Source organism: Pristis pectinata, chromosome 15, assembly GCF_009764475.1.
Source record: "Pristis pectinata isolate sPriPec2 chromosome 15, sPriPec2.1.pri, whole genome shotgun sequence".
Lineage (NCBI taxonomy): Eukaryota > Metazoa > Chordata > Chondrichthyes > Rhinopristiformes > Pristidae > Pristis > Pristis pectinata.
Genome location: NC_067419.1, coordinates 23,372,301 through 23,384,307, shown reverse-complemented (window position 1 = coordinate 23,384,307; position 12,007 = coordinate 23,372,301). Strand labels below are relative to the sequence as shown.

The 12,007-nt window shown below is 38.2% G+C and overlaps 1 protein-coding gene across 2 annotated transcripts in view; it reads right to left on the bottom strand.

The window, feature by feature from the left end:
- Positions 1-11,990, bottom strand: part of lrp6 (low density lipoprotein receptor-related protein 6) — a 126,654-nt gene extending 114,664 nt beyond the window's left edge. Inside the window, exons 1-3 of one of the 2 annotated variants that reach the window (XM_052030617.1) lie at positions 11,964-11,980; positions 11,734-11,847; positions 8,345-8,738 (exon numbers count right to left, since the gene is read on the bottom strand). In XM_052030617.1, the coding sequence (XP_051886577.1) occupies positions 8,345-8,738; positions 11,734-11,788 (449 nt within the window). In that variant the 5' untranslated portion in view covers positions 11,789-11,847; positions 11,964-11,980. Of the gene's footprint in view, positions 1-8,344; positions 8,739-11,733 lie in introns of both variants that reach the window. The other variant, XM_052030618.1, reaches the window with a different exon arrangement.
- Between the last annotated feature and the right edge of the window lie 17 nt (positions 11,991-12,007).

Here is a 12,007-nt window from a genome sequence, read left to right as displayed (position 1 = left end):
CTGAAGCCAATGGGCACAGGGAAGACAAGTTAATGATTGGAGTCATACTTTGCATGAGAAAATTGTGATTGTTGGAGGCCATCGCTGCAGGAGTTTCTTGGGACAGTATCCTAGATCCAACCATCTCCAGTTCTTTCATAACGACCATCCGTTCATAAGGTCAGAAGTGGGAGATGCAAACTGTTGATTGTACAATGCTCTATTCCACTGAATTTCTCAGCAAATGAAGCAGTTCATGCCTGCATTCAGCAAGACCCATCAATATTCGGGCATGGGTTGATAAGTGCCAAGCAACATTCATGCCACACAAGTGCCAAGTAATGACAATCTGCCATTGACTTTCAACAGCAATGCAATCAAACACACAGGATTAACTTACTAGAGGGGAAGTTGGGGGTAGTGGAGAAGGGAGTTACCAATGACCAGAAACTCGACTGGACAAAAGAAGGTCAGACGCCAGGTATTCTGGGTTGTGTCACTTAGGTCCTGACAGCTCAAAGCCTTTCCGTCATCATCTAGGCACAAGCAGCAGCAGGATGTAATACAGCCTGGATGAGGGCAGCTCCAACATCTCAAGAAAATTGACACCATTCATAACAAAGCAGCCCCATTGATTGATTATAGTTGTGGAAGAGGTGTCAATCTCTACCATCAGTGCACTGTATGCCATCTACAAAATGCACTGCAGTTACTTGGCTCCAATCCTCCAATAGCATCTCCTAAACTCTAACATCAAGCATGGCAAGACCACAGGCGTATGGTTTCTCGCCAAGACACGTGGCATCCTTGCTTGGAAATATATTGCCCTTACTTCGAAATATATTGCCCTTACTTCATTGTCACTGGGTCTAGATCCAGGAGCTTCCCTACCCAACAGGGCTGTTTAGGGGAAAAGAGTAGCTACACCAAAAGGACCACAGAGGTTCAAGGCAGCAGCCCACCACCACCTTCTCAAGGGCAATTACAGATGCACAATAAAAAGCTGGCTTTGCCAGTGATGCCCATATCCATAAAAATTAAATAAGAAAGATTCCCAGACTCAATTCAAATCAGCTGCCTTTGACTGGGAATAACCCCTTGGCCTCCAATAGGATATAAAACTGTTTCTTTCCTTCAGACCCCTTCAAAATAATAAAATCATAAATTAAACTAATTTGCAGTACCAAACTGTCTGTAACTATACCAAGTTACTCAATTTTACTTTGAAGGATGCAGTTATTGATTGCTTTAAAAAAAAACTTGATAGAAGCATGTATTAACATACCTTAACAGATTTAATGTCAAAAAACCTGCTCTTATGAGTGGCAGTAAGTGGTACTCCCCTCAATATTCAATGCCACGGACATAAATGGAAACAAATTTTAGTAGGGGATAACAACTAGGCAGCTGATAATCCAGCATCTGTTCAGCTCTAGTGACCAAAGATAAGCTTGCACCTCATCTGAAGTTAATTACACAGCAAAGTCCAGACCAAATAAATCTTCTTCATTAAAAATAACAGAAAACTATCACAGTGGCGAATTCATTTTAGATAATACAATCCTGAATAATTCAGGTATTTTTTGCAAGTTTTCCAGAAATTCAAAAATAAGCAATCCATGTGAAAAGTAAAGCAGGAATTCCGCATTTAAAGTTAAATTGGGTCACATATTTGAACTTGGATATTTATGAATATGGAAGAATAAACTGCCATCAATAGAATCATGGGGGAAAAAAAGTCTGAAAACATTGTCCAGCAGATAACAAATTCACAGAACTTAACTTTTGCATGTGAGGCGAACTTAAGTTACTGATTGTACCAGAGGCTGTTTACATTGGCATTGCAAATATCAATTCACTAAACTCAAAAAGTAATGCATGATATCATCCATAACTGTAAATGATCCACAATCCCTTCTTAGTGAGTGTTTTTGTAAAAAGTGGACAAAACAAAGCAGCTTTATGTATATACTACATACATCCTTTGATTTTGGTGGATACCAGTGTGCACATCAGGTGTTAAATAGAACAGAAGTGTCTCCTTCTTCCTATCTTACATGAAGTGAAACAGGATGGTTGGAGATCTAAGTACAAAATGCTGACATTAACAATATTATGAAAGTGGGCCATAAATTCACACTGGTGAAATAAGAAAGATTATCTTCTATCCAGCTGAGAAGACAAATTGTACAAAACAGACTGCTTTACTCCCCATTAATGATATAGACAGGCAAAATAACACCCTTGTCCAACCATTATTACTGTCACCCTGCACTTAATAACCACAAAATTCTTTAAAAAAAAAGAGCAGCCACATTGAATCTTTTGTAATTTACATGGCAGTGCCATCTGATATATTTTCAGCAGTGAACATTGTCTCTACTGGTCCCTGTATACACCTTTAGAACAAAGAACTTACTATCACCCTGTATCAATTTTAGGACAACTTGGCTCGTCTACCACAATCTTAAACTATTCAGATTCATGTTGCCAAGGACAAATATTTGGGATGAAGTAATCAGCTTATTCTAGGGCGAAAATTCAACATACACAATTCCTCACTTGCTTCTTCTAGATTTCCAGTATTTAGATAGAATTCCACATTCTTAAAGACAAAATATAAAATTCTCGTGTAAAAGCCAACCTAAAACCATCAAATATGCTCATAAAGCATGTTTAAAAGCAATTACAATTACCATTAAAACAAAAGACTTCAGTCACTACTCTGACTGACAGCTGGTGGAAACAAACTGGATGTGTTTAAAGGTTGGTTTATTATCCTTCCCTTCAAATGACAAATGGCAGATCAGAAGACCCTTAACAGACTGAAGCCCTGCTGTAATAAAGAGTGCCGAGCAGGTTTAAGTTTATAGTGTCATCACAAGGCCTGTGCAGCTATAGTAATTTTGAAACCAATCAATGCCCAACATAGCACTATTGTAAATTACAATAATCTGCCATCTTCAGGATTTTAGTGGTGCTGGACTGTTAGGTTTTCTGGACTATTGGATGTTATTCCTACTAATACCACAACACACTTAATTCATTTGGTTTTGAGATGTTACACATTACTCTAATAAATTTTCCAGTGCGCCCAGGGAGGGGCGAGGCAGTGAGGAAAGCCCAGGCTCCAGAGAGTTTCAAGGAAGTGCATGAAACATCACCTTGTGAGCCAGATGCCAAACCACTGGGATTTCAGAATCGTTGGAAGTGGACTATTGGAGTTTTACTGTACATCAACTTCTGTATACACACAACATCTTTTCCCCAAGTTGGAGCCGTCTCAAACTCTTTCAAAGGTGGTAATGTATCCTTGTGATTTACTGGATTTGTTGACCTGGCTTAATACTGAATCCTTTCATAAAATCATTGCCTTCTGAGATTTTTTTTTATCATTACTTTGATTTTAAGATCCTCAAATGTTAAATCTATCCATCCAGTCTGTTGTGTAACAATCCCACTAGAACAAGTTCTCACATTAGTCTGAAATAAAGTGCCCTTGTAAAACCATCTCATAAATTGTCCTTAACTTCTTCATACTCAATAACCTTAACAAAGAGGTACTATTTAGTGCTGGATACTGATTATACTGGATATTATAGCAGTGTATGTCAACCATAGCCCTGGAGCAGAGAACAGCAAGCAATGTTCTCCCAGATCTCCATGAATGCCATTCAGACAAGCCCATTTTTCTCCCCGACTTCACTCCTTCCCCAACATGTACTGGTAAAGGAAGAATTCTCAATGCTCCATTCAAGTCTGTTGTGCCCTACGGGACTCACATTGTCCAAGTTATTGCTGCGGTACATTAATGCTGGAAGGAACCACCTTGCAGGTGGAATCTAGCCAATGGATTCTATGTTTTGAATCATGGGCTTAGATGCTTCCTTTAACCACAAAGCTATATGGACCAAATTCTCAATCTACACTCAATTATCTAATCACAGTTGTAGTGGCAATTGAGGTGTAACATCAGCTTAACTGTCAAGGGTTAGGACAAGAGGAAGAGAAGTCAGGCATAGTTTCTACATCTGACAGTCGTCCACCAACTCTGCCAAAGTAACATGTAGTTTCTGCCACTGTCAGTTAGCCTCCCAAGTTTTTAAGGAGTTCCACAGGAAGGTGGGTTGTTTGGACAATGCACCAAAGGAATCCTTGTGCATTGTTAAGCATGCCCAAGATCATCCATCTGCTGAACAGAGATTACACACTTAAATCACTGGCAAACCCTCATTAGAGACAGTGCACCCTGTTATGATTATGATCAGGTACAACGATAAAAGGCAGGCAGCTACATCTGAGTCAATGACAACAAACTAGCCCATCTCATTCCTCTTTAACACAACACCATAAATGGGGCCCACAAACAAGGCTCTTATCTCTGCATCCATTTCAGGGATTATAACATGAAATTTAGGTTAACATTCAAATGACACACTGACCCATCTGACCTTGAGTGGAAAGATCCAATGACACCATTCTGATGAAGGGCCTTCACCGCATAATATTAACTCTGCTTCTCTTTCCACAGATGCTGCTTGACCTGCCGTTTCCAGTATTTTCTATTTTTATTTTAGCAGAAAGACAGGCTGGAGAATTCTCACATGTAACCAATATTTATCTCCCAACCAACAACACAAAGTCTCTCATTATCGCATTCCTGTTTATGGGCCTCGCTGCAAAAGAAGTTCTCTGCTACATTTCTTCTATTACAAGTGATGTCACTTTAAAAGTATCCAACTTTCTTTAAAGTCCTTTAATGCATTCTGCAGCCATGAAAGGAACCATAGAGAAGTCATTTTGTTTTTACTGGTACCTGGAGAATTGTAATGTATCAAGGAGGGGGAAGGGGAGAAAGTTACAAAACACGATTGAACAAACCTGTCCACACCACTAGCAGCTAATTCAGATTTTGGCATCAACATGAAGCAGGATGAACATGGGCATGTGAATGTTGCCATCTTTGTTACATAAATTTACATGGATGAAATAAAGGTCCATTCAAAAACCAAAGAGGTGCCCAACATTTGATGCTAGACTTTAAGGAACAGCAAATAACTGGGGAAATAAAAGATCAGAAGAGAATGTAAACAGGCTGAGAGAATGAACAGATTCAGGTTAACAAACAGAAGGCGGCTGCACATTTTTAGGTCAAAGACAAAAGTATATTTTAATGGATATTTCTCTGTTAAATCAATAAAGCATTACTGACAAATCCCAATCACAGTGCAAAAACAACCATCAAAACATTTTAGGGTTTACATTGAATATTGTGCACACAAAAATGGATTTTGAAAATAAAAATGAAAAATAAAATAATTTTGCTTACTAAACAATTTTCATTGTAGTCCATTTCAACACCAGTCTAATCAGAGGTTCAGGGTTTTTTTTCAAGCAAATAGTCTGATGGTTTTGTTACTGGACTGTTCAACAACAAATTGAATATTTACAGTATGTCAGGAAATTCAAGGTTTACCAATAGAGAGTAAAAAAAATTACATTAAACCCAACAAGTTCATGAAGGCTCATCAAGCAAAGGAATCTGTTACACCTGAACAATTTGGCCTACATGTGACTTGAGGTCTTCAACTACCCATTTGCTTCACAGCTTGTGGCGAGCGATAAATAATGCCTTGCCCAGTTTCCAATATCCCAAAGTTAAAAATGAAGCTTTCCAAACACATGGTTCCTCTTCCTATCAAAGTATGAACAACTGGAGGCAGAGAGGGTGCCAAAGTATTCTAGAGCATAATAATGTGAATGTAAATGTAGTCTTGAATGACAGATCCTTATGGAATTGGATCAACCTACAAGAACGTAATGAAGTGCACTGCACACTGAAGCAGTCTGGTTCAATGCCTAGACCACAAAGGTAACCCCGATAGCAAAGAGAAAGCTGTGCCCAATAGTTCACACTCCCAATTTAAGTCACATTCTAGATCTCATATTTAACAACCACATAAACATGTTGGAAAAAAATCTACATGCACAACAAAACATTCAGTCCAATCCGACTGTACACTACATTCCACACATTATGGTTCACATGCCGAATACTTTCACTAGTATTGTTGGAAGAAGAGGAGGAAAAGGACAAAGTCTAAAAATGCATCTCCCACATGAAGGAACATTTCTATACAAAGTTTAATGCAGAACAGCAATATTCAAATAGTTCAAAAATAACATTGGCCAAACAGTCCAAAAGATTTATATTTTGCAGCTATTCAAAGTGTGGTATGACCAGACCCAATGGATTAATGAATGGAGTCTTATATATGACTACTTCTGCACGCTATAAGTATACTTCTAGCTGTTCAATATCTGAGTAAATTAAAACTGAAATGAGGAGAAATTTCTTTAGCCAGAAGGTAGTGAAATTATGGAATTCTTTGCCACGTACAGCTGTGGAGGCCCGATCACTGGGGGCGTTTAAGGAAGAGATTGATAGGCATCTAATTAGTCAAGGTATCAAGGGATATGGGGACAAGGCCAGAAATTGGGGCTAGATAGGAATAGTTTTAATTTAGCTCATGGAACAGACTCGATGGGCCAAATGGCCTACTTCTGCTCCTTTGTCTTGTGATCTTGTGAAATACTTTATTTGTTTCATCAATTACAATGGGATGTACATGGATGTGCTCAAATGTCCCCAAAAGTTCAGTGCACCACTGCTGCTGTAGAAAACCAGATTCTGATTAGGAACAAATTTAATATAGTGCCTCAAACAGGAATTTTTAATTCCCTTTTTACAGAATGTGGCATCACTGCCCAGGACTGAAGGTTATTTCTCTTCCCTAACTCCTCTCAAGAAGATGGTTGTGGTGGTGAGCTGCGTTCTTGCACTGCTGCAGTCCATCTTCAGTGTCATTTGGCTAGGGTGTTCTGGTATTTAGATTCAATGATTACAATACATTTTTGTTACAATGGTGTGCAACTGGGGGTGGGGGGGGGGGGTGGGTGGGAAGGAGGAAAACAGGACTTTCAGGTGGTGTTCCCAAGTACCTGCTGCCCTGGTCCATCTAGCTCAAAGTTGTGGGATTGTGTTATGCAGTCAATGCCTTGACAAGTTGCTGCACTGCATTTTATATTTACCATGGGCCAGTAATTTGGTGGCTTGCAATTTGTGCGGACAATTTCCCAGATGTGTCCTGTTCAATGTCAAGAGAATGCAACTGCTACAGCTTACCTAGTTCTGGAACATTACAGCCAAGACGTTGTCTGGTCCCACCACCTTTACTGTGAACAATGTTCTCAGCTGTTCCAAGACTTCAAACATAATGAATTGAATAGCCACTTGCTGTCATAGGTTCTTCAAGATGAGGTCATGGTGAAAGGAAATTGAGCCAAGGTCAGGGAGTTAAAGGAGCTAAACCTTGATTGGATTGATAGATATAGATATATGGACATTTTTTCAAGCAGAGGCAGAAATGGAAAGATGGAGGGGTTAGTATGAGAATCCATGAGAATGGAATCATGGACCTCCTGATCTGTAGGATTTTTGGCTAATGGTAGAGCAAGTGGGCTGCACACAAAGTTTGATGAGAGGACCAAAGAATGTAGATGGGGTCTGAATAGTGGGGACAAATCGATTCTTGGATTTGAGAGAATTCTATTCTTGGACTTGAAGACAAGGATAATAATTGTAAACATTGCTCTGGAGGACAAAAAAGCCACTGTAAATGAGAGCAGGAAACCGACAAGTGGCTTTTTGTGTAGTTAAGATTTAGAGCTTATTATTCTCTGGGACCGAATCATTGTTAACTGACATATTAGTTGATCTCAAACAGACAACATAGGACTTCACACTTGGCTTCAGTATCCTTTGATTGCAAGCATGGAGAATTTTTAAATTGAAATATTAACAAAGTTTGTAGTTATGACAGGAATCATAGCATTAGATCTACCACCAACAGAATTAATATATGGCACTTCCTTTAAGGAAACACTTTTGTCATGCAAGTTATGCAAATAAACAAGCTTTACTGCTCAAATGCAATGCTGTTATAATGGATTCAGTAAAACAAAACACTTTTAACAACTCCAGATTTACAATGATGCAAAACCAATTATATTTTACAAAGTACAATTATTTTGCCCTTTAAAAGATGCAACCTCAATTCTTATACTTTTCCAGACAACAAGAAAAAAAATATCTGATTTTTTTCTCATCAATCTAAAACTACCACATTATCAAAGTTCTGAATACAACCAAACCTGTTTTGGGAAAATAAAGGAATCAAATGGTAAAAATACAAACTCAGAAACAAAGATTAAGCCTCTTTCAGAATTTCTTTTAAAAATAAAAAGTCTGAATTCGAACCACTGTTCTGCAGGCAGAATATCTTTAAAATATTTTTACACTTACCCCCTTGCTGGATCCAATGTGATTGCCCTAGGCTGGTCCAGATCTTGCCAAAATAATACTTTCCGCAATGATCCATCCAAATTAGCAACTTCAATTCGATTTGTTTCAGAGTCGGTCCAATACAACTTTTTCCCTAGCCAATCACAAGCTAATCCATCAGGTGATACAAGTCCCCATATCACCACGTTTTGAGTATTCGCTGTCTGGTTTAGAAAAATCAATTTGATTGCTTCTTCGCTCACATCTGTCCAGTATACGAGATTCTCTGAAAATACAAAATCCACTGCGGCTGCATCTTCTAAACCAGCAACAAGAACTGTGGCGTTAGTCTTTCCACCAGCAGCATCCACTAGCCTCAAGTCTCGCCGATTTGCAAATAGCAACAGTGGTGTCCCTATGCATGTTCAAAAAAATAATTATTGTAAACTGTTAGCAACTCATCAATCTCAATTACAAGGAACAAATAACTACCAGTGATAACTATGAAGTAAAGCCTCATTTTAGTATGCAATTAATGGATCTTTATCGAAGAGTAAAAACAAAGTTTAGAAAGTTCTGTTACCTGGGAAAGGACAATCCCATGCAATTATACTGTAAATCATGCCTTGCAAAATTGTTTTATTAAAAACACACAATTCTCAAAATGGAGCCCAGTGATCTGTATTCATCCATTTCTGTATAAATCACAGAGTTTAGCAATTAAGTTTGCAAAAGAGCAAACCGAAATTTTTGCCCAGAAACAAACCGGAGATTTTCAATTGTCTAACATTTGCAAAGAAGCATGTAGCTTTGTGGCTCTGAACAGAATAATCCAAAGGTTGTAAAATATCACAAGACCTTGGATTTTGTTCATAAAGAAAAATTGTTACTTAGAATAATTGGATATGTACCTTGCTATTTTCAGCTTGTTAATTTCCAGAGCACATTGTAAACTTTAAGTCATGAAACACTGCTGTTCTAGATAAAATTCTAATAATCAGTAAAAAAAAGCCAAATGTAAACTTCATATAGCTCTCCTTTCATCATTGCCAGATCAGATGCATACAGTAATCTGCAAATTTCTGATTCTGTAATTAGTGAAGAGTTCTGCACATACAAGGACATATTTGATAAGCAAAACAATTAGCAAGGATAGGTAAGCTGCATTAAATCATAAATCCAGTTATATTATTAATTCCATCAATAAATATTTCCCACCCCATTTGATTCAACTTCACTCATCTTGTTTTCATATGTATCCATTGATAAACAACTGACAATTTTTAATGTTGACCTTTGTGTTACTTTGGCGAGTGGCAATCTTCATTAAAAAACATCAAAATGTGTCATCCACAAATTTACATAATTGTGTAATTTTAAAGCTCGCATACACATAATATTATTTAACTAATCCAATTGAAAACTTTCACTTTGTTAAAGCAACTCAAAAAATACGACTTGTTTCAAATGGTACAAATTTCTTAAATTTACCCATGTCATTACTGATTTCAGGAGAACACTGCACCTTAGTAAAACAATACAGAATAAATCAGGCCTGGAAGACTTGATGGATTTTCAATATTGCACTAAACAAACAGCATAGTTTTACTAACGTTAGAGCCACAATAAATTCCACTAGATACAATAGTTCACTGCATTTCTACCATGTACCATCATCACAAACTGTCCAATGAGCAGCCACACAGAAATCAAGTCATTTCAATAGCTTGTTTGTAAACATCAATGCATTTCCTATCCAAATAATGCATCATTAAAGTAATAAACTTGTCAGAATGTCAAAAATATGACACAGTTTTAATACTCATACCAAAATATTTGGAATGCAAAATGAAGGAGTGCAAAACTAGATCCTTCCACCAGACCCCTTTCCATCATTCCTTTTAAAATGAAGAGCCACACAGCTAGTAAAGAACTTTTTTTTACAAAAACATGGCCACAAAAACACTTGCTTATACGATAGGTTAGTTTTGAGATTCAGTGACTTTATACAATAAAAATATTAGTAGAAGTTAACTTAAATTAAACACAGACTATATATTTGGAATAAGGTGGGTGGGGAGAAATTTAACCAATGAGTAGTTCATGGATTTACAATCTGTAATTCATTTACCTACAATTAAAACCAGACACAACTTGTAGTGTATTTGAAATTCAAAACTTGTACTTTTCCCAGTTCTACTATGTATTGCCTATTAGTTCTGTTTTTGAATTTGGTTATTTTCAAATCACATTTCTACACTAAGAGACTTGAACACAGTACTTAAAATACACATTATCTTCTTAAGAAAACACCAAATATAAACGTTTTTGTGCGTCTTCCCAAAAGGCTGAACCTATCAATCTACCCAACACATCTGTCAGGAATCCTCATGACTGCAATGAGGAATCCGAGTATGAGGTACCAGAGATGTAATAGATGCACTAATAGTAAACCAATTTGTATGCAACATAACGTAACCAGATCAAACCTCGAGTCAAGTTATCCAGAGAACTGCTTGTCGTCTTCTAAAACAACCCGCGTCTTAGTTTTATTCTTACTGACTTAAATTTCCTCTATAGTTTACAGAACTACCTGTTGCATTTCAATGAAATCTATATCCGTTAGCGTAACGAACATGAGAGTAAACAATTTATTATAACAAAGTCTTAAAATGAATTATGTAGCTCTGGCAGAGGGGGTGGAAGTTTAGTTTGAAAATATACGATTTATTTACTTGTGTCTGTGACAAACTGTAAGTATTAGGTTTTATTCAAATTTAAAGTAACTAAAACTAATTGGAGATATTTCGAGCGATTTTCGTGCCCTAGGGCTAGCCTTTTGTAAAAGAAAAAATAAGAAATCCATTACAAAATAATTAAATAACTCAATTTGTTTTCTTCAAGTGAAAGGATCAGATACCCTGTCGCAACATTTCGATCGGTCGTGTTTATTTAATGCTTCGTAAATAACTACAATATGGCAAGCAGATGCTTAAACCATTTCTTTTTCAACAAAAAAAGTTCCAGCAGATCCATTCCTCCCTTTGGGCACCCCGCGTTGCTTTGCCAAGCATTTCCCCCCCACACAAACTGCAGTTCTCCTCTCGTCAGGAAAATATATGCTTTTCTGCCACCGCACCACACTCTCACACACGAGACAAACAGCAGAAAACGCTGAACGACATTTTATTTCGGGCTTGTAACTGAGCCTTTGACTTCCAACGTAAATGATAACGCATGCAAACCCGGGGCGAGGAAAGATATATTAACCCCCCCCCACCCCACCCCACCCTTCCTCCTCCTCCTCCTTCCCCCCCCCTCCCCTCGTGGGCCCCTCACAGCAACACACAAGGCCACTCAACTCACGCTCCCTTCGCCGAGAGAGAAAAAATCTTTTAACTTTTACTCACCCCTTATCAAAGAGCAGACGCTGCACAACAGCAAATTCCTCAACGCGGAACCCATTTCCCCCTTCCCCGTTGCTTCCTCCTGCTCAGTCCGGGAAACCTCAGCGAGGCGATACACTGGAACGCATAGTTACAATGTTACTTGGGGCACGGCTGCAAAGTATCCGTCTCGCCAGCCATGGTTCCACAGCCACCGCTCACTGGCGCGCACACATCACTCAATCTGGGCTCACCGTCGGCGCAAGCACACCACTCGCCTCCTCTCCCTCCGCCGCTA